Genomic DNA, 26124 nt, shown 5'->3' with positions numbered 1-26124 from the left:
AAATCTTGTTTTGGTGCTTTTTGAACTTTTTCATTCAGGTGAAAAACATCGCGCGCATGTGTGCCAATATATGCCAATATCGGCATAAATTGACAAAAGTTCGCCGTGCGAGTCACGAAGTGATTTTTTGCCTTGCACCCAATACACTCCAATATGTCCAAAAATCATGTGTTTGGTGCTTTATGAACTTTTTTACTACGGTGAAAAACATCACACGCACGTGTGCCAATATATGCCAATATTGGCATTAATTGACAAAAGTTCACCGTGCGGGCCACGAAGTGATTTTTCGTCACCCACGCATCCAATACACTTCAATATGTCCAAAAATCATATTTTAGTGCTTTTTGAACTATTTCATTCCGGTGAAAAACATCGCACCCACGTCTGTAAACATTGGCATTAATTGACAAAAGTTCACCGCACGAGTCACGAAGTGATTTTTTGCCACGCACGCACCCAATACACTCCAATATGCCCAAAAATCATGTTTTGGTGCTTTTTGAACTTTTTCGTTCCGGTGAAAAATATGGCACCCATGTGTTCCAATATTGGCATTAAATGACAAAAGTTCGCCGCGCGAGTCACAGATTGATTTTTCGACACGAACGCACCCAATACAGTCCAATATGCCTAAAAATTATGTTTGGGTCCTTTTTGAACTTTTTTATTCCGGTGAAAAACATCGCACCCACATGTGCCAATATAAGGCAATATTGGCATTAATTGACAAAACTAAACCACGTGAGTCATGGATTGATTTTTCGACACGAACGCACCTAATACACCCCAATATGCCAAAAACATGTTTTTGTGCTTTTTGAACTTTTTCATTTCGGCGAAAAACATCGCACCCACGTTTGCCAATATATAGCAATATTGCCATTAATTGACAAAAGTGAACCGCGTGAGTCACGGATTGATTTTTCGACACGAACACACCTAATACATTCCATTATGCCCAAAAATTATGCTTTGGTGCTTTTTTAATTCTTTCTTTCCGGTGGAAAACATCGCACCCAAGTGTGCCAATATATGGCATATTGGAATTAATTGACAAAAGTTCGCCTTGCGAGTCACGGATTAATTTTTCAAAATGGACGCACCCAATACTCTCCAATATGTCAAAAAATCATGTTTTGGTGCTTTTCGAACTTTTTCATTCCGGTGAAAAACATAGCGCCCACATGTGCCAATATATGCCAATATTGGCATTAATTGACAAAAGTTCACCGCTCGAGTCACGAAGTGATTTTTTCCACGCACGCACCCAATACACTCTAATATGTGCAAAAATCATGTGTTTGGTGCTTTTTAAACTTTTTCATTCCGGTGAAAATCATCGCATGCACGTGTGCCAATATATGACAATATTGGCATTAGTTATCAAAAGTTAGCTGCGCGAGTCACGAAATGATTTTTTGCCACACACGCTCCCAATAGACTCCAATATGTCCAAAAATCATGTTTGGTTGCTTTTTGAACTTTTTCATTCCGGTGAAAAACATCACACCCATGTGTTTCAATATTAGCATTAAATGACAAAAGTTCGCCGCGCGAGTCACGGATTGATTTTTCGAGACGAACGCACCCAATGCACTCCAATAAACCTAAAACTCATGTTTTGGTGCTTTTTAAACTTTTTCATTCCGGTAAAAAACATCGTGCCAATATTGGCATTAGTGGTGCGCGCGAGTATTCGCTCATAACCCTTCTAACATGTTTTTAATATTTTTTATGCGAGTTGGTGGGCCCGTGAGAAAGTTTGCGTTGCGCGCAAACCGCTTATAAGTGTTTTTACGCATATGAGAATATTTTGGCACCGTTGGTTACAGGAAGATTTTTTAATGAGCGTGTAGACCCGTGGAAAAGTCCGTGGTGCGTGTATAAAATTGCTAAGACCTCTCATAATTGTTATTGGAATATGGGAATGGTTTGGTATCACTGATTGAAAAAAAAAACGAGATGTTAGACACAAAAGAATGTTTAGGATGCGCGCATGGAATCGCTCGAAACACTTGATACGTGTTTTTCTTATATAAAATGTTTTGATACCATTGATTGTGAAAAATATATTTGACACGTAAAAGCATGGACTATTCAATGGAAAAACAATGGCACAAATTATTCCCGTGCAATGGGCCAGAATGTACACAGAAAGAAGCCAATAAATCAAAAGGTTAATGGGACTTCCAATTTCAGGGGGCCAGGGTAAGCTTTTCCAGGTAATTACACTTGGCAAAGAATCTGAATGAATTCAAAACAATAGACATTTTCTATAATGCATAATCTAATTACATGTTGAAAGATTAGGGAACCAAAAAAAAAAAAAGAGAAAGGGCTGATGCTATCAAAAAACAGTGAGATAATGCGTAGGAAAAAAAACTTCTACAGGATAGAACCAATTCACAGGGCACCAATTCCTCTTCCTTCTGAACTATAGGACTGAAGCCATCACATTTCTAGGTATGAAAGATTTTAGATGCCATTCGACGTATACTCCCTAGACCTTTGGGATAAAGCATTACAATAGCAAACATTGATCCAACAGCATAAAACATCATGTTTTTGTTGTTTCGGTATCAAGATGGTTCCCATTCTCAATGTGCTTCCCATTCATTTGTGTCCATGGTCTCTGCACGCATCACAGCAGTATTCCTCAATGTCAAGCTAATGCAACAATTGAATTTCCAGCAATATATTTTTGGAGGTAACGGACTCATACCCAATCAGCAGAATCAACAGAGTTACCATTCAACATTCTAGTCTTATCCTCTTTCAACTTGCTGTCTTTCTCCTTTATGCTCACAGGTAGTACAGATGTTGATCCAGCTGATCGGTCAGGAAGTTCTGTACAAAAGATGTGCAGTCTGATTATGGAAGAGAGTAGGAATAAAACTAAAAAAAATGGCAAGAAATTCTTTTTCTACCTGTAAGCTTCTTGTCCACAAAGAAAACAACCAAGTTTACCGTATACCTGAGCAAGGAATATGCATTAAAACAAGGAGCAAGAGGCACAGCAAATAAATAAATAAATAAATAAATGATAATGACATACTACCCACCATGCAACAACAACATCAACACTGTAATGCTTGCGAGAGGCTATGATAAGAAGACTCTGAGCAATAGCTATGCACCATGCAAGCATCTTTATAAACCTGAAATGAGTTTTGAAAAAAATACAGAATCTTAGATTGTTGTATTTCCTAGACAGACTGAATTTCTCGCAAGAATTCCTGTGAGGGATCCTCTCAATACAAAAACATCACCTTATATTTCCATATTTCTGGTATGTTACAACGAAGACTATAGTGAAAATCATGTGGGATGAAAATATCAAGTCACCGCACCCGTAAATTACTCCTCTTGGGACTGCAGTCATAAAACAAAACAAACTTAAGTATCCAAGAAAAATATAGGGGCAGTTCAATTTGATAAGATGGAAAACAGAAAAACTACAAGGTGGGCTCTTACAATTAATGAGAAGCACCTCTGCTACATTTTGAGGATGTGGTAATCTGGCAAGAGCTGAGCCCTGCATAAGATATATGAAGTGCCCATTAAAACCTGGTTTTCATCTAAATCTGCCATTATGAATGGATGTCAGCCCTGACAAGACACCTTACCTCACGGCAATGATAGTTGGGCCCTGGAAGTTGTGTGGAATAGAATGTGACTATCCGTAAGAATTGAGAAGCCTGAGAAATACAATAGGCATCGGAAATACGCTAGTAGCACTGTATTACATGCAACAGATCAACATATATGGAAACACTTACACATAAGAAGGCAAGAACTCTACGCCAAATAAGAACAGTGTAGAAGCGCTTGGTTTGAAGGATGAAAGGATGAAATGTCCACTGCAAGGTAAACAGTCTGCTGTTACAGTGGGCAAGCTTAAACTTCTAGGTAGAAACCAAAAATTAAGGGCCTGCTTGGAAGCCGGTATTTAGCCACTGTTGTAAATTACAGGCCCGTAATATTACTCCTCGCTGGACTCAAATTCACCCAACACCGGTATGGGGGGTAACACGCTAAATTTACCCATGTTTATGGCCTAATCCAACGTAAAAAAAAAAACTGTGGTCTAAGGAGACCACACTATTTTCTGAGAAATGTCGAGCTCTTGGCTGAGGCCCAGCAAGCGAGCGTGCTTTCTTGCTCGCATACGCGTCATTGCATCTTCCACCGTCACGACCTCTGCCTACTCTGCTTCTGGTGTGACCGTGTCTCCACTTCGTGCTGCTGCCGCCAACTCAGGTGCCGCGCTCCGCCACATAAACCGAACTACCACCATCAGTGTCTTCACCGCTGCCTCTTCTGCTCGGGTGGCAACCAACACAGCACATCGAGATTGAGGTGTTGTTCGATAGCTCGACTTCTCAGATCTATTCATAATATGGAGATCAACAATGACCTCCATGCCCTGTATCATCAGTGGGTTTGATACGAGTTTTGATGCTTTAGGATTTGGAACTTGTTGCCTCAATTTTTTCTATCTTGTGGTGAATACTTTTTCTCTAATTTCTGTGTCGTCGCAGGATTTGGAACATCTTGTCCTCTACCTCAAAAATTTACATCGGTAATCTTGTTGATTTTCATTTAGCTCCTCAAATCAAGGATTGAGTGATGTTCATTATCATCCCTGTTTTTTAACAGTGCTCATTTTACAGAATGTTCAATTTCTGATGAAAATCCCGGCAATCTTCTCCCAAACAGCATTAGTTGCAGGGGTTTTTATTTCACTTGTAATTTCAGGTACCCAAAGATTACAAATGTATTTCTATTACAGGGGAAAAAACTTCCAGAGATCCCAAGCAGGCCCTAAGATGCTCTAAGAACAGTACAACAATAAATACTAGAACATTGCATATGAAACCATGAAGGAAAAGAAAACCATCATATAAATAACTAGGGGGTTGCCCCCACACAGTTTTGCACGGAGCTAGGTAATTCACGTACAGTTAGATTTAATACAACTCAGTTCCATTATATGTAGAAGTATATTTGGGTTTCATATATAATTCTTAGCTTCTGTTTATATAAGCTCTCGACTTCATATACAACTATTAGATTATATTTCTATAGGCTCAGATTTCAGATACAACTCTTAAGTCTTAACTTCTATTTATATAGATATAATTGTAATTTTCTTATTTCTACGATTAATGTAAGAATTTCTTTGCTCTAAACCAAACGTGGTGCCTCCTTTCAAACCTGTCTTGATAATATAATAGATTTGCATGGTGTTGTCATCAAGTTTAGATCATAGGCATGCAATAGGAAAATTACAAGAACAAAGGAGAACAAGATAGAGCAAAGGAAGTTAGCTGAATGGAGAATAGAATAAAAAAATAGATAAAACTAACAGAGAAATTACCAGAACAAAGGAGAGGAAGATGAAAGTAAACAGCGTCTCACTGATGTAGCCCCTTTCTTTCCCAAGCTCCTGGAGTGTGCAGAATAACCAAAAGCAATATAAGAAATCATTTCCACTCTAAGATAATTGGCAATTACTTGCTGTGTCAAACCATCTGCGACGGAGTCAGAAAATAGGGTAGTACTATATTGCACATACGGGAAGAATCATGAATCCAAGATCTTGGAGGGTAGGCCCTGGCCGGTGCAGATAATGGACCCCACGAGCAGCCAAACCATGAATGTACTGTTTGCAACCAAATGCAGATTAGTTTTGAATCCAAGAAATTCCAAATACCATGCTCAGTACATCTATATGCAACCCACCCAATCTAGAAAGCTCGATGTTCGTAATGATACGAGAAAAGGAAGAGTTGAATATTCGAATTTACAACGTTTTTGAACTCTGATTGTTGGGGCTCATCACACGTTGGCACAGAGGAGGGAGAAATTGTAATATTGCGAATAAATCATAGCCAGCAAGAGCGAAGAAGACATAAATTAATCGGACGAAATACCTGGAAGACGAGGCCCGCGAGTAGGAGTTGCCATTTCTCAGTGAGAATCTTGAGCTCGACCGACGTCTCCGAGGTGATTCTCCTGACCACCTGCGTACAGTGACAACACGATCCAAAGCCAACTCAATCTCCTCCGAAATCCTCCACACACGAAAACGGAAAAGAAATCAACACAAAACGAAAACGAACAAACCAATCCAGCATTCCACACACACACCTTGGAAGCACCGCGAGCAAGGTACAAGGCCGACATGCCCAATCTGGCGAGCGGCGGCGCTCTCCTCACGAACGGACCGATACGAGGAAGGAGGGGGAGAGCGCTATGGTACTCTCTCCAAGGATTGCTCCCGTTCCTCCTCCTCCACGGCGTGTTCTTCCCCTCTTTCCCTTCCTCTTTACAGCAGAGGAAAGAGGAAGAGAGAAGAAGGGGGAAAAAAATTAATTTAGAAACGGGAACGCAGGGCTGGCCGGACCAGACAGGCACGAGCTAAAAAAACAGCAGCGAGAAAGGGGGAGCCGGCGGATTGTTCGGAGGAAGAGGAGCGGATACCGCATGCGCTAGCTGGAAGAAATTAGGCCTCCGCTCCGCTTATTTTTCTATCTGGAGTTGGAGCCAGCAAAGGATTCCAATGGCCTTTCCAGATAGAGATTTCGATTCCCTCTCTTCGATCTTCCCTTCTCTCTGCCTCTTCTATCGTCTACCTTCTCTCTTGTATCTGCCCTTGTTTTTATTATCAGTATGATAGTAGTAAAAATTTGATTAGTGTATGGAAGGGAAATGTCAGTATGACATGTCTGGCGCTGCCAGAACAGAAGAAAACAAGCACACTTCCAGAAGAAAAGCGTGCGCTGGCAATTGGAATTGACAGGTTGGACGCGGCTTGGCCGGCCAAATTTGACTTTGACCGTTTTGCTGTGGGGGCGGCTGACTACCACCGTAGAGAGAAAAAGGAGTACTCCAGCTTTATGCATTAGCGCTAATCTGCTCCGTCTATCAGAAATGAACAGCCGTGATTTCTCCTCCTTCCACCCACTTCTCTCTCCGTCTATTTTGCTCCAGCAACCAAAGATGGGATTGTTCAGCTTATCGTCGAAATTCTTCGGAGAAGATCTGAATTTTCCTCTAACATTGTTACTTTTCCTTTACGTAGCCTGTGCGAAAACATAATGCCGGTCCAACACACAATGTTAAGTTAATAGACATAATTCGTTATTACGGTCACACACACCATTTTCTAGGATTATCGTCCAGCACTTGGCTGGCAATATTGCAGCAGGGACACAAGGAAAGATGCAGAATTTTTTATTTTTATATTAATTTTTTTAAAAGATTTACAAAACTCAATTCCCGTTACAAAATTTTACAAAACTATACTCCACCCGCCCTCCCGTAGGGTGGGGAATAAAAATCGCCCTAGCGCGGGAAAGTGACGTGATAGGTCAGGAAAGAGGCGTGCCGCGGCATTTTTACAGGTGGCCCCTTCTCGCCCTACGCTTGGGCGAATTATCGCCAAGTGGGGGTTGCCTGCTAACTTGCTTGGCGCGCCCCTCCTGGGTGGGGGCCGCATGCAAAAGAGCATTCCCTACCCTAGGGTAGGAAGATTTTTCGCCGGCCTCTGTAAAACCTTCCCTTCCTCTTGCAAATCTTTATTACTTCCTCTGCTCTGAATATTCCTCTAAATGTCTTGTTAATGATTTAAAGCAAAGAGAATTCGAAAAAAATTATCCCTGACAATTCCAACTACTAACCGTATTGTTAATTAGGGTTTCCTCCATGTTAACAAAGTATTTTCTATAGATGATTTAGCAATGATTTAGAAACTAAGGAAAAGGGAAAAACTCCGGGTGTGACAATTGCTATCATATGCCTTAGTTAATATATTCTTAGCTTATCAATTTAGCTCTATCGGCTGCTGCTCGCTTTAGGGTTTATGCTGGTTTCGGTTAAATTGTCTTATTAGATTAGATTAGCTAAGGCATCTACCATGCTGAAAACTGTGAGGTTTATACAGATCATAAAAGTTCGAAGTATGTTTTTACTCAACCCAATTTGAACTTCAGGCAACGCCGATGGTTGGAATTAATAAAGGACTATGATGTGAATATTTAATATCATCTAGGTAAAAGCAAACATAGTGGCCGATGCATTGAGCAGAAAGGAATATTGTAATCAAGCAATTATCCAAGGATGCCCACATGAACTGCAAAAGGAAATACAACAATTAAGATTGGAGTTTACAGAACCCGGACTTTTGGCGACTCTAGAGGTAAAACCAACACTTCTAGATCAAGTCTGTGATGCTCAGAAGGAAGATGAAGAATTAGAAGAAATTTGACATGGAGTTCAAAAAAGAATTGAAATGGATTTTACGGAAAACAATGATGGAGCTCTCAGATTTAAAGGACGTCTTTGCATCCGAGACAGGAAAGAAATCAAGGATTTAATTTTGCAAGAAGCCCATCGCTCACTCTTTTCTATCCATCTTGGAAGCACCAAGATGTATCATGACCTAAAAGATACTTTTTGGTGGAAGAATATGAAAGGAGATATAGCAGAGCATGTTAACCTCTATGAAGTTTGTCATAGAAGATCTTTACCCTTACCAGAATGGAAATAGGATGAAATTGGAATGGATTTTATAATTGGTTTCCCTAAAACTAAGTCAGGCTAGGATTCCATATGGGTAATTGTAGACCGACTGATTAAGGTTGCCCATTTTATTCCAATCAAATAGACATATAATGGAGTACAATTGGCAGAATTATACATGACTAGAATCATTCCTTTGCATGGAGTACCATTAAGAATAGTTTCAGATCGAGGAAGTCAATTTACTTCAAGATATTGGGAGAAATTACACGAAGCCATGGGTACACAATTGGCGTTTAGTTCAGCCTATCATTCACAAACTGGAGGACAAACTGAAAGGGTAAATCAAATATTAGAAGATATGTTGAGAGCTTGTGCTTTAGTTTATGGACCAACATGGGAAATTTCCCTACCATTTGCTGAATTTACTTACAACAATAGCTATCAATCCAGTATTGGTATGGCACCATATGAAACCTTATATGGAAAGAAGTGTAGAACACCCCTAAATTGGACAGAAGTTGGTGAAAAACAGTTAATTGGACCCCAAGTTGCAAGAAATGCCGAAGCTCATGTTCAACTTATTCGAGAACGTTTGAAAATAGCTCAGAGCAGACAGAAGAATTATGCTGATACTCGAAGACGGGATTTGAGTTTTGACGTTGGAGATTATGTATATCTCAAGGTAACACCACTAAAAGAAGTACATAGGTTCCAAATAAAGGGTAAATTGGCACCAAGATATATTAGACTATACAAAATTAAAGCTAGACGTGGAGAAGTTGCATATTAGTTGGAACTACCGGAAGAATTGGTAGGTATACATCCGATATTTCATGTATCACAGTTAAGAAAATGTCTCAGAAAACCAACAGATCAAGTTCCACTACAAGAACTAGAACTACAACCAAACTTAACATATAAAGAAGTGCCTGAACGGATATCAGAGACGGATGAAAGAAGACTAAAAAATAGAAATATCACCTTTTGCCAAGTTCAATGGAAAAACCACACCAAGATGAAGCTACTTGGGAAAAGCAGTCGGAAATGCAGCGTGATTTTCCAGGACTATTCTTCCTTCGAGCTGAATCTCGGGACGAGATTCTCTTTAAGGGGGGTAAGTCTGTAACATACTCAAAAATTTCAATTTTTTGGAGAAAATTTTTCTCATACAAGAAAATTTGGCTCTTATTGAATTTTACTAAATTGGAGCATTTCCTATTTTTATCCTTTTCAAATTTATATCTCCAAATAAATATTTGAGTTTTCTTTCGCAATATTTCAAATCTTCTTAGTAATCTAGAAACCCCTTTTTTTTAATCTTCTTGTCAAGTTCAAGGAACCTACATCTTCCTATAGATATCATCTCCTTTGAAAATCCCCATCACAAAATCCCTAAAGATTCCTATTTGTTTGGGCCGAATTTCCCTCTATTTGGCCCATTTCCTTTTCTTTTCTCAAGTACACCGAAGGTCCCTCAACTTGTCATCAAGTTACAAAATCGTCCTCAAACCGCAAAACCGGACACAACACATCCCTCAACTTACAAAACCAGTGCAAAGTAAGTCCCTCGGCGGTTTTTGACTCCGGTTTTATCTGACGTGGCAGCTGACTCAGCGTGGGTTCCACGTGTCAGCCTCTTCTTCCCCCTCTCCACCTCTCTTCCTCTCTCTTCTTTTCTCTCACTGGCTCATTGCAGCACAGCCGCCGGGTGGGGAGGAGACCGGTGGGGTAGGCGGAGTCCGGCGGCGACGACGCGGCAGACGGCGCGCGTGGCCCCGCCTTGGTGCGCGCCACTCCCCTCGTCGCGTCCACCCGCACCGCCTAGAGCGTGGCGACGTCAACGACGGCGAAACGTGCTGCTCCACTCGCTGTCACTGGACGGCCGGAGTGAGCGGTACGAGAGGCCCTCGTAGTCGTGCCCGCCGCTGCGCGCGCGGACGGTGGGGCCGTGGTCGCGGCAGCAGACGACGTAGGCGCGCAACTTGTCGACGGTGACCGGCGTGAACACTAGCACGGGGTGGGGCGTCCGCGGCGAGGCGATTTGCACTAGATTAGCACTGTATGCTGAACATAGCACAAGACAACAAATACAGCAGGCTAGGAGCTTATACAACAAATACAGCAGGCTAGGAGCTTACCCTCAGCAACCTGAGCATCCAAACCCAATCTGTCTATGCCATTGATCTCCCAATCCTGCAACCAGACCATAAAAACATCAATTCAGGGAAGTTGGAAACTCCAAGCAGCATCACTAAACGTATACATTGCTAGCTCTACCTCCTGCTCCAGCGACATGGCCGTCTCATCATGAGCGTAGACTACGATAGCAAGCGGGCCACGCCGAGGGGGGCGCGGGGCGGCGTACCAGAGGAAGCCACGGCTGTCGTCTCGCCACCGCACGGAACACAGCGAGGCGAGCAGCGAGAAGTGGTGGAGGAGAGGGAGGAGCGAGCAGCTTGGCTCCATGGTCATCTTGCTCGCGGTCGCGGCCGGAGCTTTGCTCAGGTTGGCCTTGGCGGCTGTCTTGGCCTTGGACCCGGCCGCCGTCGCCTTCTTCTCCTCGGCAGCCTACCTCACTGAACGGCGAACTCGTCGTCCGCGCTCGCAGCTCGGCCGCCAAGGGCGTCGTCGGCGCCAAGAGGAAGAAGACCCCGCGCCCCTCCGCCGCCGCTAAGAAGCCGCGTTGTCGTCGGCGGTTGCGTCAGCCAAGTGGGCGAAGAAGGCGCGCAATTCCCCACTCACCCCGCCCGCGCCAAGAGGGCGATGAAGGCTGCCCCCCGCGAAGCCGATGCAGCCGCCCAAATCCATCCGCGCGGGCCCGCCGCCGCCGCCTCGCCGCCGGACTCCCGCCTCCCCCACCGGCCTCCTCCCGGACCTCCCCACCCGCCGGCTGTCGCTATTCTGCTGGTGAGAAAAGAAGAGGAGAGAGGAAGAGAGGTGGAGAGGGGTGAAGAGGAGGCTAGCACGTGGTCAGCTGCCACGTCGGATAAAACTGGAGTCAAAACCACCGAGAGATCTACTTTACATTGGTTTTTGTAAGTTGAGGGATGCGTTGTATCCGGTTTTGTGGTTGGAGGACGATTTTGTAACTCGATGACAAATTGAGGGACCTTCGGTGTACGTTTTCCTTTCTCCCCCTTCCACTCCCTCCTCCTCAGGCCGCCAGTGCACCTGGCGTGCGGCCCAGCGGAGCCGGCCCAATCAAGCACGGCCCAGCCAGGCCCGCGGGGTCGCCTCCTCCCCCTCTCTCATGTGGGCGCCATTGCTGCCATCACGCCACCGCGGATGCCGCCACCACCCAGCCAATCCGGCGCGCCGCCGCCCTGCCGCACCGCCCATGCCGCCAACCGCCGAAATTGCTATTGCGCGACCAGTCGGGCGCGCCCCTCCCCGCGCGACTGGACACGTATTGCGCGCGGAGGGGAGGCGGCGGACGGCGCGCCCGCTCCCGGTTTTTCCCTTTTTTTTTGTTTTTTTTCTCTTCTCTTTTGTTTTTTTCCGTTTTTATTCCGTGACTTTCGTTTTCGTTTTTTTTCCCTTTTCGTTTTTTTTCTGATTTTTTCTTTTCGTATTTTTTCGGTTTTAATACGTACGTATGCTAACTTTATATGTGTACAAATATAAACTTTGTATACGCGTATGCAAATTTTGTATAGGTGTATTTTTAAGTTTTATACGTATATATATAAAGTTTGTATACACATATATAAAGTTTGTATACACGTATATAAAGTTTGTATACGCACGTATACTAATTTTGTATACACGTATACAAAATTTTTATGCACATATACAAAGTTTATATACACATATATTTTAGGTTTTTTTATACGTACACACACAAACTTTATGTATATGTGTATATTTTTTTATACATTAAAGTGTATATATATAATTATATATATATACACGTATGTATATACCATATATATATATATATATATATATATATACGTATAAACTTTGTATACACATATACAAAATTTATACGTATGTATATATGGTATATACATACGTATATACATCGAGTAGTATACATAGTAGTAGTATAGAGTATAGACTAGAGGGGTGGCAGATGATCGCGCGCCATGCCGCGCGCGCGACTAGTCGCGTATCAGCGTCCCCCGCCAACCGCTGCCACCCCATCCCCGCGCTGCAACCACGCCGCCACTGCCGAAACCGGGGGCCCTCGTGGCGCCCCCACAGCCGCCATCGTCGGTGCCATTTCCACGGCCGCCGCCATGCCGTCGCCGCCGCTGATTCCTTCGCCATCGCCCGCCTTTTCACCACCCAACCGCCTTCGCCGGCCAACCCGGCGAGGACACCCGGCGCCGCCTCTTTGCATCCCGTTCGACGCCGCCCTCGTGCCATCGTCGACCATCTCTCCCTCCACCGCCTTTGCCATCTATAAAACTGGCGACCCTTCTCATTTCTTTCCCCATCCGAAGTTCTCTCTCTCCCTTTCTCCAATCCACCACCGCCCGCCACCGTCTCCCCCTTGCCTCCCCACAGCCGGCCGCCACCCTAAGCAGCTAGCGCTGCCTGCAGTCGCCGTCGGCCACCGGAGCCTCTCCCTCTTCTCTGCCTCCCCCTATCTTCTTTGTGGCGCAAGAAGGACGAGACAGAGGTAGAAGAAGACCCTGATAAGTGGGCCCCACTGAATAGTAACTCCCTTTTTCTTTTAATTGATTTTCAATCTTTAGGAGCCCATATCTTCCAAACCACAAATCCAAATCTAGAAATTCTTTCATCTAAATTCATCTATTTTCAACCTCTTCATTGTGGTATCAAATTTTCTATTTTTAGATTTTATTTAAATTTCTTTAATTTATTTAAATACCCATTTATTTATTTATTTATTTAAATATCTTTTTTCATTTAAAATACCCTTTTAACTTAATTTTATTTTATTTAAATTTATTGTAAAAAATTTAATCTGTTTGATTTATAAACACTTTTAAATTTAAAATTTCTTAGTTTATTTAAAACCCCTTTTTAATTTCAAATTTATTTAATTAAAGCCCCCCTTTTTAAAGAAAAAACTTGAAATTATTCCTCTTTCATCCTTTAGCCATTAAAAAGCCGCTGTGGGAACTCTAGGTCTTCCATGGGGATGTTCGTAGCCTACGCTTCGATGTTGAACCAAGGACAGTAGACCACGGCATAACCTAATTCCAAGGTCGAAGTGTTGCTTCTCGCACCCCACGCCTCAATGCGTACAGTGGTCGGAGCCTCACTACTCCCTCGACCTCCACAGCACGCCGCACACTAGCTTTTGAGCTTTGTGCGATCCTAGCCGCTCTGCTGCCACTCACGGCTGTAGAGTAACACTTTTCCGCCGCGCAAACCCGCACAAACCTCCCAACTCTCTAGTCGTTGTGCTGCTCGACAGTAGCATCGACTAGACGAGCGATTATATAGCCGTTATGCTACCCAACCTTATGATGAGGACATCCTCCACTATTATCCGCTGCCAAAGACGCAAAAGTTGGGCGGCAACCGTGTGAGCCTCTGAATAGTCCCACCTTGCTTAGCTTGAGAGGAGGAAGCCACCTTAAAAGGGAGAGCCACCCTTTCCCTATCGGACTAGTCTTTTAGGGAGATTGGGCCTTTCCCCGAGTGGGTGTGCCTAAGAACTATTGGGGTTCGGGCAACCTTAATTTGTTAGGCCTCGGCCAATCCCACCTGGCCCGGATTGTTTATCATTTGGTATCAGAGCCCAAGGTTTGGAACCCGGAACAATTTCCATGGGTCATATGGTGAGGAGGTCAGGTAGCAAGTCTTCGGGGTCACATGAGTTGATGTGACGGGGGGGATTGTTAGGCCCGACGCCCAGGTAACAAGTCTTTGGGGTCATATGGGTTGATGTGACAGGGGAGATTGTTGGGCCTGTTATGTAATTGGGGGAGATTGTTGGGTTTAGTCCCACATCAGTAATTGATGATGGGGGAGCACGACTTCAAAGGTGGGGGTGGTCCTCATCCATCAGACTAGTCTTTTGGGTTGTGTAGGCCCAGGACCTAAACTTGTGGCTCCGGTTGGGCCTGTGGTGGAGTAGGCCCAATGTGGCCTGGGTGGCCCACTGTTGGTGGGCCGGGCTGCGCACAAGTGGTATCACAGCGTGGTTGCTCGTTAGGTAATTTATCTTCCCATAAACAGAAAATTGCCACACAAAAATATTTATTCGTTACATAGACAGTTTGAGCTGTTGCATTGTTCTATAAGATTTTGCGTTGTTGAATTCTAGGTTGCATCGTCGTGTCAAGTGCCGGTTTAGGTTTAGATTTAATTTTCAGTTTTGAGTATTGCATCTGTTCATTACTTAGGTCTATTGTTCATCACTCAAGTCTGAGTTGTACGTTAGTTTTAGGTCCAGTTTTTCATCTAGTCGGTTGTTGCCGGGACCTCGAAAATTGAATCCTTGTCGTCGGGTTTCCGGTTTTATATTTTGGAGAAATTTTTATCCAACCATCGTCATGTCGAGTGCTAGTTTAGGTTTAGATGTAATTTTTAGTTTTGAGTATTGTATCTGTTCATCACTTAGGTCTATTGTTCATCACTCAAGTCTGTGAGTTGTACGTCAGTTTTAGGTCCAGTTTTTCATCTCGTCGGTTGTTGCCAGGACCTTGAAAAATTTATCCTTGTCGTCGGGTTTCCGGTTTTATATTTTGGAGAAATTTTTATCTAACGGTTTTGGAGTTACTCGATTTCTACAGCTCCTGTGTTGCCGTACTACTGTCCGCGCGTGAGGGGAGTACTGTGCGCGCGCGTGAGGGGAGACTCGGTATTAGATCGGATCTATGCATGAATATTCGTATTTTTCTCTGTCTAGAATTGTTAAGTAGCGGATTTGAGATATTTTTATAAAAACGGAACCTACATGATGTGAGCATTCCATTTTTGGGTGATCTAATTTTTGTTTTGCACTTTGCGTTTGAGTTCCTGTAATATTTATATTTACAGTTGAGTCCGTGTTCAATGTCAGTGGTCAGATCTTGTTGAAATAAAAAGTAAAAAATAAAAAAAAAGGAAGAAATGGCATAAAGGTGCAAAGAAAAAGAAGTAAAAAGCTGCACCTAAAAATAAAAAAAAGGAAGAAAGGTGCTTAAAAAAAGCCGCACCAAGAAAAAAATCATTTATCCTTTGAATATGTTTATAGAGTGCAGAGTTGTGCATTGATTCATATCTAGTCCTTAGTGTTGTCGGGTGCTTGCTTGAGCTAGAGTTGAGTCTAGGCTAGGCCAGCACATTGACTAGTACTTTGAACTATTATTCAACTTTGCATTTTCTGATTAGCACAATTGCGCCCCTTTGCTACTATATATTGTGCCTCCCAGGCTCCACATATATACTTTTGGTCAGCACCGCTTTGATCCTTGCAATCGCCACATCACGACCTTTAAGGTGTCACGAACCAGCCACAGGTTGTACCGTCCTTAGCATTGCTGGTAATACACTTGTAAGAGCTTGGTAAGGTGCTCCATTTTGCTGAGTTGTTGAGAGGCACCACTACACCGCTTAGCAGATTATTAGGGATAACCTTCACTGTTTGTTGTTGTTTTTGTGTTTGCAATGACAGGTATGAGTGGCGCTCAAAATCAGCGATACCAACAAGGTAACAATAATCGCGTGCCCAATGATCCTTATGCTAAGGTTAAGTTTAAAATACCATCTTTTTCGGGTTATTATGATGCTGAGAAATACTTTGATTGGGAGATGACAGTAGAGCAAAAGTTTAGTGCCCACCTTGTGCCTGACCAACATAGAGTTCGACAAGCCAGTAGTGAGTTCAAAGATTTTGCTATCATGTGGTGGGCTGGGTTAGCTGATGATGGAGTTTTACCTACTACTTGGAAAGAACTTAAGGTAGCTATGCGTGATAGATTCGTTCCTCCATCTTATCTTAGAGATTTAAGCAAGAAACTGATGCGTTTAGAACAAGTGGATAAATCTGTGCGGGATTACTATGGTGAGCTACAAAAGGGATTGATGCGATGTAGCATAGTGGAGGGAACTGAGGATTCCATTTGCCGCTTTTATATGGGATGGAGGCACGGGATTCTGGACATAGTAGATAATAAGGAATTTAACACTATCAACCAGTTGTTTCAATTTGCTATGCTTGCATAGAAGGAATTGCAAGGGTGTGATCAACAGGTCAGGAACAAGGCGACCACGTACATGCCGCAGGCAAAGACATCTTCTGGGCTTCCCAAGCCCATCTCTTTCTGGGCGCCCCCACCAACGAGCAAGCGACCAGTTACGTTCGGAGTTTCTGCAGCGCCAAAACCACCTCCCCCACGACTTGCAAATTCAGGTAAAGGTTCTTCGCAGGTATCCACCAAGAGTGCCTCATATGTCGCTTCGAAGGTTTGTCCTAGTCAACGGGTATACATTGCTACAGAAGATGGCTACATCAGCACCTCTGACGTTGAAGACGATGAGGAGGAAGAGAAGAAAGACGAAGAGGAAAAAGAGCTATCCATAGCTCCATGCATGGTTGAGGAATGTTTAATTGACCAAGCGCCTACAATTTCTGAGATGAGAAAAAAGGTAATGATAATGGTGCTAAAACTACTCAAGGTATGCATAGTTATGATGTGCCAACTATGTCCACTACTTGTGCTACATTAGAGCAACCCATAGTGGAAACGATTGTTGAAATACCTTGGTCACAAAACAATTTACTTGATGTTTCTTGTGATACAGAAGAGTTGTGCGATGCCTCACTTATATCCATGCCACAACTAGTGAATGAACATGTTAGTTATATAGTAGAGCCACCAAGTGTTGAGTTTAAACATATTATTCACATTGCTAGCGAGAATGAAGAGCTTAAATTGCTATCTTCTTTTAATTCTTGGGGTTACATTCAATTTGATGATCTTTGTCCACTCAACTGTTTAGAGAAGAAATTATTTGCTAGATTTGAATTGCCATGCCCTTCTGATGTGATTTTTTATGTTATTGGCAATTATGATAGTAAAGGAGAATATAATGTACATCGAGTATATATTTGTTTGAATTTGACTATACCTCCTTTTCATGATGAAATATATTGTTTAGAGGACCACATGCGTATAGGTAATTCTCTATCTAGTTCCTCTAGTTGTTTAAATGAGTTACATGTTGGTTTGCAAGAAGCAGAGTGTTGTGGTTTTTCGACTACAAAGACTTCAGGATCCAACCATATGGCCATTAAATGTTCCTCACCGGATGTTGTGATAGATAAAGATAAGTTCAATACGCTCCATGACAAACCGAAACCGAGAACGGTTTCCAATCAAGAAGGGGAGGATGATGAGTACATCCTCCACTATTACCCGCTAGCAAAGACGCAAAAGTCGGGCAGCGACCGTGTGAGCCTCTGAATAGTCCCATCTTGCTTAGCTTGGGAGGAGGAAGCCACCTTAAAAGGGAGAGCCACCCTTCCCCTATCGGACTAGTCTTTTAGGGAGATTGGGCTTTTCCCCGAGTGGGTGTGCCTAAGAACTGTTGGGGTCCGGGCAATCTTAATTTGTTGGGCCTTGGCCAATCCCACCTGGGCCGGATTGTTTATTACCTTAGCATCGGCTAACCAATCCAATTATCTAGCCGTTGTGCTGCTCCACTCTAGCACCGACTAGAAAACAAATCCATCAAATAAACCCCACTCATCCAATTTATCTATTCCCTCAATTTTGTTCCAACCTATAGAAACCAACACTGTTTTCTTTTGAAACTCAAATATCTTTCGACCTATTTCTTTGCCACTCTTTATGCTGTAATTTTGTTATTTTCTTTTATTTTACCATTTATTTGTAGTATTTTTCCTTATAGGCCTTATTTGCTATCTTTTTCGTATACGTAAGTTAGACAATACAGAAGATCTCGTTGACATCACACGAGCTAACGTTGATCCAGCCGACTACGCTGAAGCCCCTGAAATTTTCAAGGCGCAAGGCAAGACACAATTAAAATTTTGACTACATGAAATAATAAATCCTCCATATTTACTTTATGCATAAGTTAATCATATTATGCTTTACTAGCAATTTATTTACCATCTTATGGTTGCTCCTTTAGCATCTTATGGGTAGATGCTATATTTCAGAATAACATTGTGGTGGTTTAAAATGATATTTAATGCTTTTAAGCATTATTATATGAGATTATGGAAAGATGCATTGGACATCATTTTTTGTGGTTTATTATTATTTTTTTTGACGGGAAACAACAGGAGAGGCTCCTACTGTGATATATTAATATAATAAAGAACAGGGTTACAAAAATTTACAGATATTTACAAGAAAACATTTAAGAAAAATTGCTAAGCCATGATTTCCAATGAGGAATGTCCACTTCCTTTGCTCTGTGCATATGCAGTGTAAAATCTTGTTGAAAATATGTCTTCCACTTGTCAAAATTTAGGGCAATTTTATTGAAAATAAGATCATTCCTTCTTCTCCAAATGTTCCAACACCCTATTGCCAGGACCTCGAAGAAGAACCTGTGTGGAAATTGCTTATAAGCTGAGATGATCATGCTCATGTGATTCATTGCAAGATTCCAGTGAATTCCTGTTTTCTGCCAGCATTGTTGTGCAAAGGGGCAGGAGAAAAAAAGATGCAACATGTTCTCAGTGACCATTGAATTGCACATTACACAATGTATTCCACCCTGAATGATGAAATTCTTTTTCTGAAGTAACTCCTTTGTGTTATGTCGATTCATTAGCAGCAACCAAAGAAAGACCTTTAGTTTCATCACACTTTTGCTTTGCCATAAAAGGGTTAATGGTTTGGTAGGTTCTAAATGATTGAAAAATAACTTGTAGACCTTTTTGGAGTGGTAAATCTCAGTGTTCCATGAATATGTCCATTTGTCCGGGTTAATGTTAGTTTGAATACCTTGTATCTTATCTGATAGTCCCTCCCATTCTTGCATTGCTTGGACGGACAAAGGAAGATGGAATTTTTGACTAAGATCTTGTGCTGTTAAGAAACTCTGAATTGTAATGTCCTTATTCTTTGCAAAAGAGAAAAGAATAGGGAATTCATGTTCCAACTGCCTATTATTCCAAATATCTTTCCAAAAAAGTGCCGAGTTTCCTTGTCCTAAGGCGACTTGCGAAAATGCCCTAAAATAGGGTATTAGCCTGAAAATATCTTTCCACCAAAAAGATCCTTTTTCTTTGTGAGCATGTGGAGGTTTGTCTGAGTTTAAGTAATACTTGTTCCAAATCAACTGTACCCATGGCATGCTTTTCTGATTAAAAAATTTATCCAGATGTTTGATGAGGAGGGCTATGTTCTGAAACTCTAAATTGATTACCCCAAGACCTCCTTTCTTTTTTGGTTTGCATACTAAATCCCAGGCAGCCAGAGAATGAGTTTTAGTTTCCATTTATGAGTTTTTCCTCCAGAGACAGTGCCTTCTAGCTCTATCAATGTGTTGGATTACCTTCTTTGGAAGCTTTAGAGTACACATGTAATATAGGTTGGGAGCGAAGAAAGTACTGAATTTACCATTGTCAAGCGTTGTCCATAGTTCAAATGGATTGTCGTAGATGGCAATCTTCTCTCAACTCTATCAATTAAAGGAGCAAAGTCACTGATAGTAGGTTTTGTGGTACCCAAAGGTAATCCGAGGTATGTGAAAGACATTCTTCCAATTGAACATCCAAATGTGCCAGCTAGGATTTCCATTGTATCATTGTTAGTATTAATTGGGATCATACAAGATTTGTGGAAATTTATCTTCAGACCAGTATAGGTAGCATATAAGTTGAGTAAAGCTTTGAGACAAAAGACTTCCCTTTGATCAGCTTTCATGATTATAATTGTGTCATCAGCATATTGAATGATTGGAAAATTATCATTGCCTGTTGGAATTGGAGAAGTGAGAATACCCATGGAATGTGCTCTGTTTACTATGGATTGCAACAAATTTGCTGTTAAGACAAAAAGGAGTGGAGAGAGTGGATCACCTTGTCTTACTCCTCTCTTGCATTTGAAACTTTTCCCAGGAACTCCATTTAACAGAACTGATGTGGAAGCCGATGAAAGGATGTTTGGCACCATGTCTATCCAAGTTTGATTAAACCGTTTAGCTTGCAAGATTTGAAGAATCGCAGGGTGCTCTACTAGATCAAAAGCATTCTCAAAGTCAATCTTCAGAATAATTGAATTGCGTTTTGTTTGCTGACATTGATGAATAAACTCAAAACTCCAAGCAAGACAATCCTGTATAATTCTGCTTTTTATGAAACCATATTGATTTTCATGAATAAGTTTCTGAAGAACTGATTGTAATCTGTTTGCCATGATCTTTGTGATAAATTTCAAAGAGGAGCTCTGAAGTGCAATGGGTCTGTAATCATTTGCAGTTTCTGGTGAAGGCTTTTTTGGTATCAGGGTTATAAAAGAGTGATTCAAATTGTCCAAACTGATGTTTTGTTGAAAGAATTGTTCAGCCAGTTCATAGAAATTTTGTCTGATGATTTGCCAACATTTGCTGAGAAACATGCCATTAAATCCATCCGGCCCAGGCGCCCTATCCTTTGGCATATTCTTAATGATCATGTCCATTTCTTCATGAGTGGGCATAGTACTCAGCATGTCCAAACCCTCAACTGGATGTAAAATATCAGCCAGATTTAAAGTCATTTTCATAAAACCTCCTGTTCTCATTCTTGTTTTATAAGAAGAATACAGCTCATGTGCTTTTTCAGAGTGCGTTGAAACTGTGCTTCCATCTTGTAAAATTAAATGAGAAATTTTATTTTTCCTGAGACTGTTAGTTGCAGCTGCTTGAAAAATCTTGGTGTTTTCATCTCCAAATTTCACCCATCTAATTGTGCATCGTTTCTTCCAAAACTCATTTTTGTACTGGAGCAGTTTGAGGATATGATGCTTTAAAATTAATCTGAAGTTCCATTCCTAGATGGCCAAAGGTCTGATTTCCTCCAAACTGTCAATGTTAGAGAGTACTTCATACAATTGGATGTGAGAGAATGCAGGTTTGACAATCTCTTGCTCCAGGCTTTCAATCCTCTCCTTAAATTTTTTAGCTTGGAATTTATGACAATAGCTTGGTTACTCCCTCTGACTCTGACTGGGATAGACCAGCAATGTTGAACAATTTCCATAAATCCTGAAACTGAGACCCATAAATTTTCAAATCTGAAAATGGTTGATTTTGGAATTGAGGTCTCAATAGAAGTCTGACATGGTGCATGATCTGAGATATATTTTGATGTTGTTGTAACCAAGGTATGAGGAAATCTTAATGTCCAAGCTGTTGAAGTAAATACCCAATCCAGTTGCTGCAACAAAGGTTGGTCCTACATATTACTCCATGTAAAAGACCTGCCTTTTAGAGGAATTTCTACCAGTCCTACATTACTGATGATCTCATTGAAAATAAAGATGTCATTCATGTTCCCCCCAGGAAGGTTCCTATTCTGGACTGATCTAACGAAATTGAAATCCCCCATTAGAATCCAACACTGATCAGGATCTATAATCAGACTATTCATCCAGTTCACAAATTCATCTCTTAACTCTCCTGCACATGAGCCATTGATATTTGAAAGTAACCATTTCTCAGTCAAGGTCATTATTGAGCTGAATTCTATGGTTATGGCATAAGGTAAACTGGCTATCACTACTCCTGAAACAACAGAACTATTCCAGATAACAATAATTCCCCCGGAAGCACCAACAGATGGATGAAAGGCAAACTTATCAAATCTTTTAGGGCAGAATTTCCTCAGATATGAGTGATCAAAATGTTCCCTTTTTGTTTCTTGCAGACAGATGATAGAACAAGCAGTTTCAGCAATTTTATCATTCAGGGCAAGCCATTTTTGATTCGAATTTATCCCTCTGAGATTCCAGCAAAGAATGTTACAGTTTCTATTGAGATTCATAGCCATCAAAAACTAAATTAAAGAGGGACCTGAACAAAGAACAACAATATAATTGTTGTTTGAATATGGGGCCAAGTTGCAAGTAGATAACAACGACTAATTGTCCAGAGCAAACGATGGCACATGACCACCCCCAGAAACTGAACTTATCTTCCCCAATCCACATGTGAATACCAGAGAAAACATCCATCCTCCATAGATCATAATAGCATAATGAAATTATAAGCCAAAGGATAAAAGCATTCATCAATCCAACACACATAAATTACATAACAGTGGCATAATCACAAGCCTTATTACAAAACGGATAGCAAAGGCTAAACATAGCCTGACACAGATAAAAGCTTGAAATCATTTCTTTGGCTTGAGAAGCTTTTCAGAGGTCACTTCCTCAGGAAGCAGACCACATTGTTTAGTTCCTATCTTCTGTAGTTGCTTGACAGGAATCGGTGGAGGGAGCCTTTTTGAACTTTGAGCATTGGGGTCCAAGGTGAGTAACCTGGTAGCAGGCTGAACTTTGGTCTTCTTCTTTTGTGTGTCGAAAGCCCGGTCCATCTTTTCCTGACCTAAGAAACGAGGGCTTCTTCTCAAGTTCTCTGCAGAGACTGGGACCTTATTCTTTGCTTTCCTAACCTTGTGTTGAACTGCATTGATTTTTACTTGCTCATCAGATTTGGAAAATGGAAGAGCCCTTGCCACTTTTGAACTCAACAGATTTATCTTGCGACGTTTAATAGGGCTGGGACTATCCTCCCATTCCTGAAAAAGAGAGAATGAAACCTTGACATTCCATCTAGTTGTGACTAGCGACCACTCTGTCATCAAATGCACTAGCCTGTACAGGTGTGGCTGGAGGGCCAAAAGCAACTTCCTGAAAACTCCATTGGCAACAGCAATGCAAAATTCCAAAGGCAGACTTCTGAGGGGCAGAGAGGGCAAAGGCAAACCATAGGGAATGATCTGCCAACCTATGTTCTAAATTTCCATCTAGTTGGAAGATCCAGCAGAGATTTCCATGGTGAAATCTTCGACAGAGACTGAATCATGTGCTTGATTGCCCTGGTTCTGGTTCTGATCAAGAATCATGTGATTGTCATCTTGCCCCTCATTGCCAATGTCAGGATTGATGGGAACATCAGCATCATTAGCATTGTGCATGTTTTGTTCATGATGATTCTGGTTCTGTTGGTTTGATGGGGGTAGCATCTGCCATATTGGGAGTAGGTCTTCATCTTCGGGGAACATGTCAGTGGGTTCACCATTCAGAATATAGACATGAAAAGTCCATGTCTGTCTAGTTCCCCCATAGGCCATAGTATCTCCTAACACAATCCTACTAGGCACATCACTGGCAGACTTATATCTGGCTTTTACTAGCACTCTTCCCAGAACTCTGTCCATCTAGTGCCAATCCACAAACTCCCCACAAAGGTTAGTGATATTCTCAATGATCGGCCTAGTTTTCAGATTTAGGGGAACTCCCAAGATTAGGAGCCAACCCTCTCTGGAGTAAGGAGAGTTTCTCCAGTTGGAAAGCTGATCATGCCTAACGAATGAACCATGAAACCAGTTGCCAAGCAGAAAAGGAGCACTACCCACCAAGATATCACGCTCCAGCACAGACGGCAGCTGAACAATGCAGAGCGTAAGAGGATACCTTTGAACTCTGACCACATGCTTATGATGCTGGTTGGTGATGATGTTGGTGACTTCTTGGATGAGCTGGCCAACGAGATGAGCTGGTGGCTGCGGCTCGATCACCACCGCCGCATACTCATCATGCGACCTCAGGAGGCAGCCTTGCAAAGTGAAATCAGCCCTTGGAGTCCTTCCTTCCCAAGGAACTTCGATGTTTGCGCCATCCGGCACAAACAACTCTGGTCGAAAATCAGCGTCTTGTAGGTTCGCCATTGCTGGGAGAGAGAGCTGGATTGGGGTTTTGGGAGGAGGAGGCTGTGCAACAGGAAAGGAAGCTGGAATAGCGAGGGGCATTACTGCCGGAGACAAAGGGGTCCTTTCCAAAAGAAAATTTTTTCCTTCCGAGTGGGCCGTGGGCCGAAGAATCCAGCTTTCTTTGGATTTTCGCTTGAGACAAAACCTTGCAATGTGACCATAACCGAAGCAGGCCCGACAGCGAATGGAACTGGAGCAGAGCGAGGACACGTGTCCATGGGCCAAACATCGATTATAGATAGAATCCACAGGCTGATCAGAATGAAATTCTAACGTCTTACTAGAATCAAAATCCAGGTTCAAAAAGCCATTATTCGTATTACATAAAGAGACCACTGATTGCGTAACATTACCACCCGAAGGTAAACTAGGATCAATTCTCGGGCTTAAATTATCATTAACCACATTAATCTTCGAAAGGGTATCAACATGCAGGCTAGCCGGACCAATATCATGTAAAACAAATTTCTTGGAAATCAGCAAAGACTGAGAAGAGGTACCTGATGATGACCCAATGAACTGGAACGATTGTCGAACGAAAGGATCACCATTAGCATGAAAAAGTCTCTTGAAAACTGAAGGCTTGTCAATATGTGATTTTCCTTTAGCAACCCAGACTGCATTTTTAGTTCCAGACTTAACAGAGGACTTTTTTCGAGTAACCAAAGTCCAGCAATCTGCTTCCTCTTTTTGCCAAAGCATATATTCTCTTTTCCAATTGGGGCCTCCATTACCCCAAAGAAAGAAACGAACATGAAAATCTTTGCAAGTAAAGTCTCTAATGGAGTTAACATAGAGCCCAATATTTTTGTTGCAACCAGGAAGGAATAACAGTGATTTTTGAGATGCTTCACCCTAAAACCATGAGGAGATCCACCCAAGCATGCTTGGAGAGCAATGGCAACAGACTTAGAAGAGAGGTGAAAATTGAAACGAGAGAAATCCACCACAAGAATGAAAGGCCGGGAGCCAAAGAACGGAGAGAAATGCACCGGACAACTGAACAAATTAGAAACAAGCGAGGAGAAAGATTTCCCATACTCAAAGTTCCAACCATTCGGGGGAGTTGGGGTGATGAGATCCTCCATCAACAAGGAAGAGCAGATCACTACCAGAAGAGATCACCATCGCCATGGTTGATCCCCTCAACCGCAGAAGGAATCGCCTTCACCACGCCTTCACCATCGCCCGAACCTTCTGTTAGGTTTCACTCATCAGGGGGGAGAGGATTCTGTTGTCTAACTTTCTGGTTTATTATTCAAACATCTTTATAAACTTAGGAATCTGGTTAAAATGGGCATTTTTGAATTGTGATTTTGAATGATGAAGTTTGTTGGTATGGGGATTCTTGGATGGTTTTTGGTGGTTTAACCGGATTATAATTACCCCCTTATACCATGAGAAGTGGCATAGTTTGCATCCATCCACACGACCAAGTAATTGGATTTAGCGTAGTACATTGTCCCACTATATGAAAGACTGTTGGTTGGCTCGTTAGGAGCAGGTTTTGGGTTGAACATGCGTAAGGAGTTAGGGGGCAGTGGTTCTCATGAAAGTGTGACGATAAAGTAACCTTGCCCTAGGCCTGGCAAGAGTTCGACCACTCTGATGAGCCAAGACCCCACTGTGCAGTAACTAGTAGTAAGTGGGACCTTTGAACGGCTCTGTTGTTCTTAGCCTAGCTAGCTATGGGCATCGTGTGGGTAAAGTTGGACAGTCTCTGCAAA

The 26124-nt window shown here is 42.2% G+C and overlaps 2 protein-coding genes across 3 annotated transcripts; both read right to left on the bottom strand.

Moving 5' to 3' along the window:
- Positions 1-2168: 2168 nt before the first annotated feature.
- Positions 2169-6711, bottom strand: LOC127774711 (phosphatidylinositol:ceramide inositolphosphotransferase-like). The gene is made up of 13 exons (XM_052300994.1): positions 6490-6711; positions 6157-6332; positions 5940-6029; positions 5582-5668; positions 5384-5452; positions 3783-3863; positions 3630-3701; positions 3478-3538; positions 3273-3375; positions 3066-3161; positions 2931-2977; positions 2726-2850; positions 2169-2635 (listed from the first exon to the last, which is right to left on the bottom strand). The coding sequence occupies exons 2-13, from the start codon at positions 6190-6192 to the stop codon at positions 2561-2563; spliced, it is 942 nt and encodes a 313-aa protein (XP_052156954.1). The 5' UTR covers positions 6193-6332; positions 6490-6711; the 3' UTR covers positions 2169-2560.
- Positions 6712-9575: 2864 nt separating this feature from the next.
- Positions 9576-11472, bottom strand: LOC127773073 (berberine bridge enzyme-like 17). 2 transcript variants are annotated; one of them, XM_052299085.1, is made up of 3 exons: positions 10810-11472; positions 10671-10725; positions 9576-10578 (listed from the first exon to the last, which is right to left on the bottom strand). In XM_052299085.1, the coding sequence occupies exons 1-3, from the start codon at positions 11002-11004 to the stop codon at positions 10370-10372; spliced, it is 459 nt and encodes a 152-aa protein (XP_052155045.1). In that variant the 5' UTR covers positions 11005-11472; the 3' UTR covers positions 9576-10369. The 2 variants fall into 2 exon arrangements, with proteins under 2 accessions (XP_052155045.1, XP_052155046.1); XM_052299086.1 differs by having other exon boundaries at positions 9577-10539; positions 10810-11468.
- Between the last annotated feature and the right edge of the window lie 14652 nt (positions 11473-26124).

The sequence above is a fragment of the Oryza glaberrima genome, chromosome 5 (genome assembly GCF_000147395.1).
Source record: "Oryza glaberrima chromosome 5, OglaRS2, whole genome shotgun sequence".
In the NCBI taxonomy this organism is placed as follows: Eukaryota; Viridiplantae; Streptophyta; class Magnoliopsida; order Poales; family Poaceae; genus Oryza; species Oryza glaberrima.
Note: the sequence above shows the minus strand (reverse complement) of the source record. Positions and strands in the feature narration are given on the sequence as shown.

What these genes read in the sequence shown, in the direction of transcription:
- LOC127774711 (XM_052300994.1), bottom strand. Translation starts at nt 6,192, where the DNA reads ATGTCGGCCTTGTACCTTGCTCGCGGTGCTTCCAAG. An exon ending in AGAGGTGCTTCTCATTAATT is followed by an intron (nt 3,376 to 3,477) that starts GTAAGAGCCCAC and finishes TTATGACTGCAG; the next exon opens with TCCCAAGAGGAGTAATTTAC. An exon ending in TGTGGACAAGAAGCTTACAG is followed by an intron (nt 2,851 to 2,930) that starts GTAGAAAAAGAA and finishes TCTTTTGTACAG; the next exon opens with AACTTCCTGACCGATCAGCT.
- LOC127773073 (XM_052299085.1), bottom strand. Translation starts at nt 11,004, where the DNA reads ATGACCATGGAGCCAAGCTGCTCGCTCCTCCCTCTCCTCCACCACTTC. An exon ending in CCATGTCGCTGGAGCAGGAG is followed by an intron (nt 10,726 to 10,809) that starts GTAGAGCTAGCA and finishes GTCTGGTTGCAG; the next exon opens with GATTGGGAGATCAATGGCAT. An exon ending in GGATGCTCAGGTTGCTGAGG is followed by an intron (nt 10,579 to 10,670) that starts GTAAGCTCCTAG and finishes GTGCTAATCTAG; the next exon opens with TGCAAATCGCCTCGCCGCGG.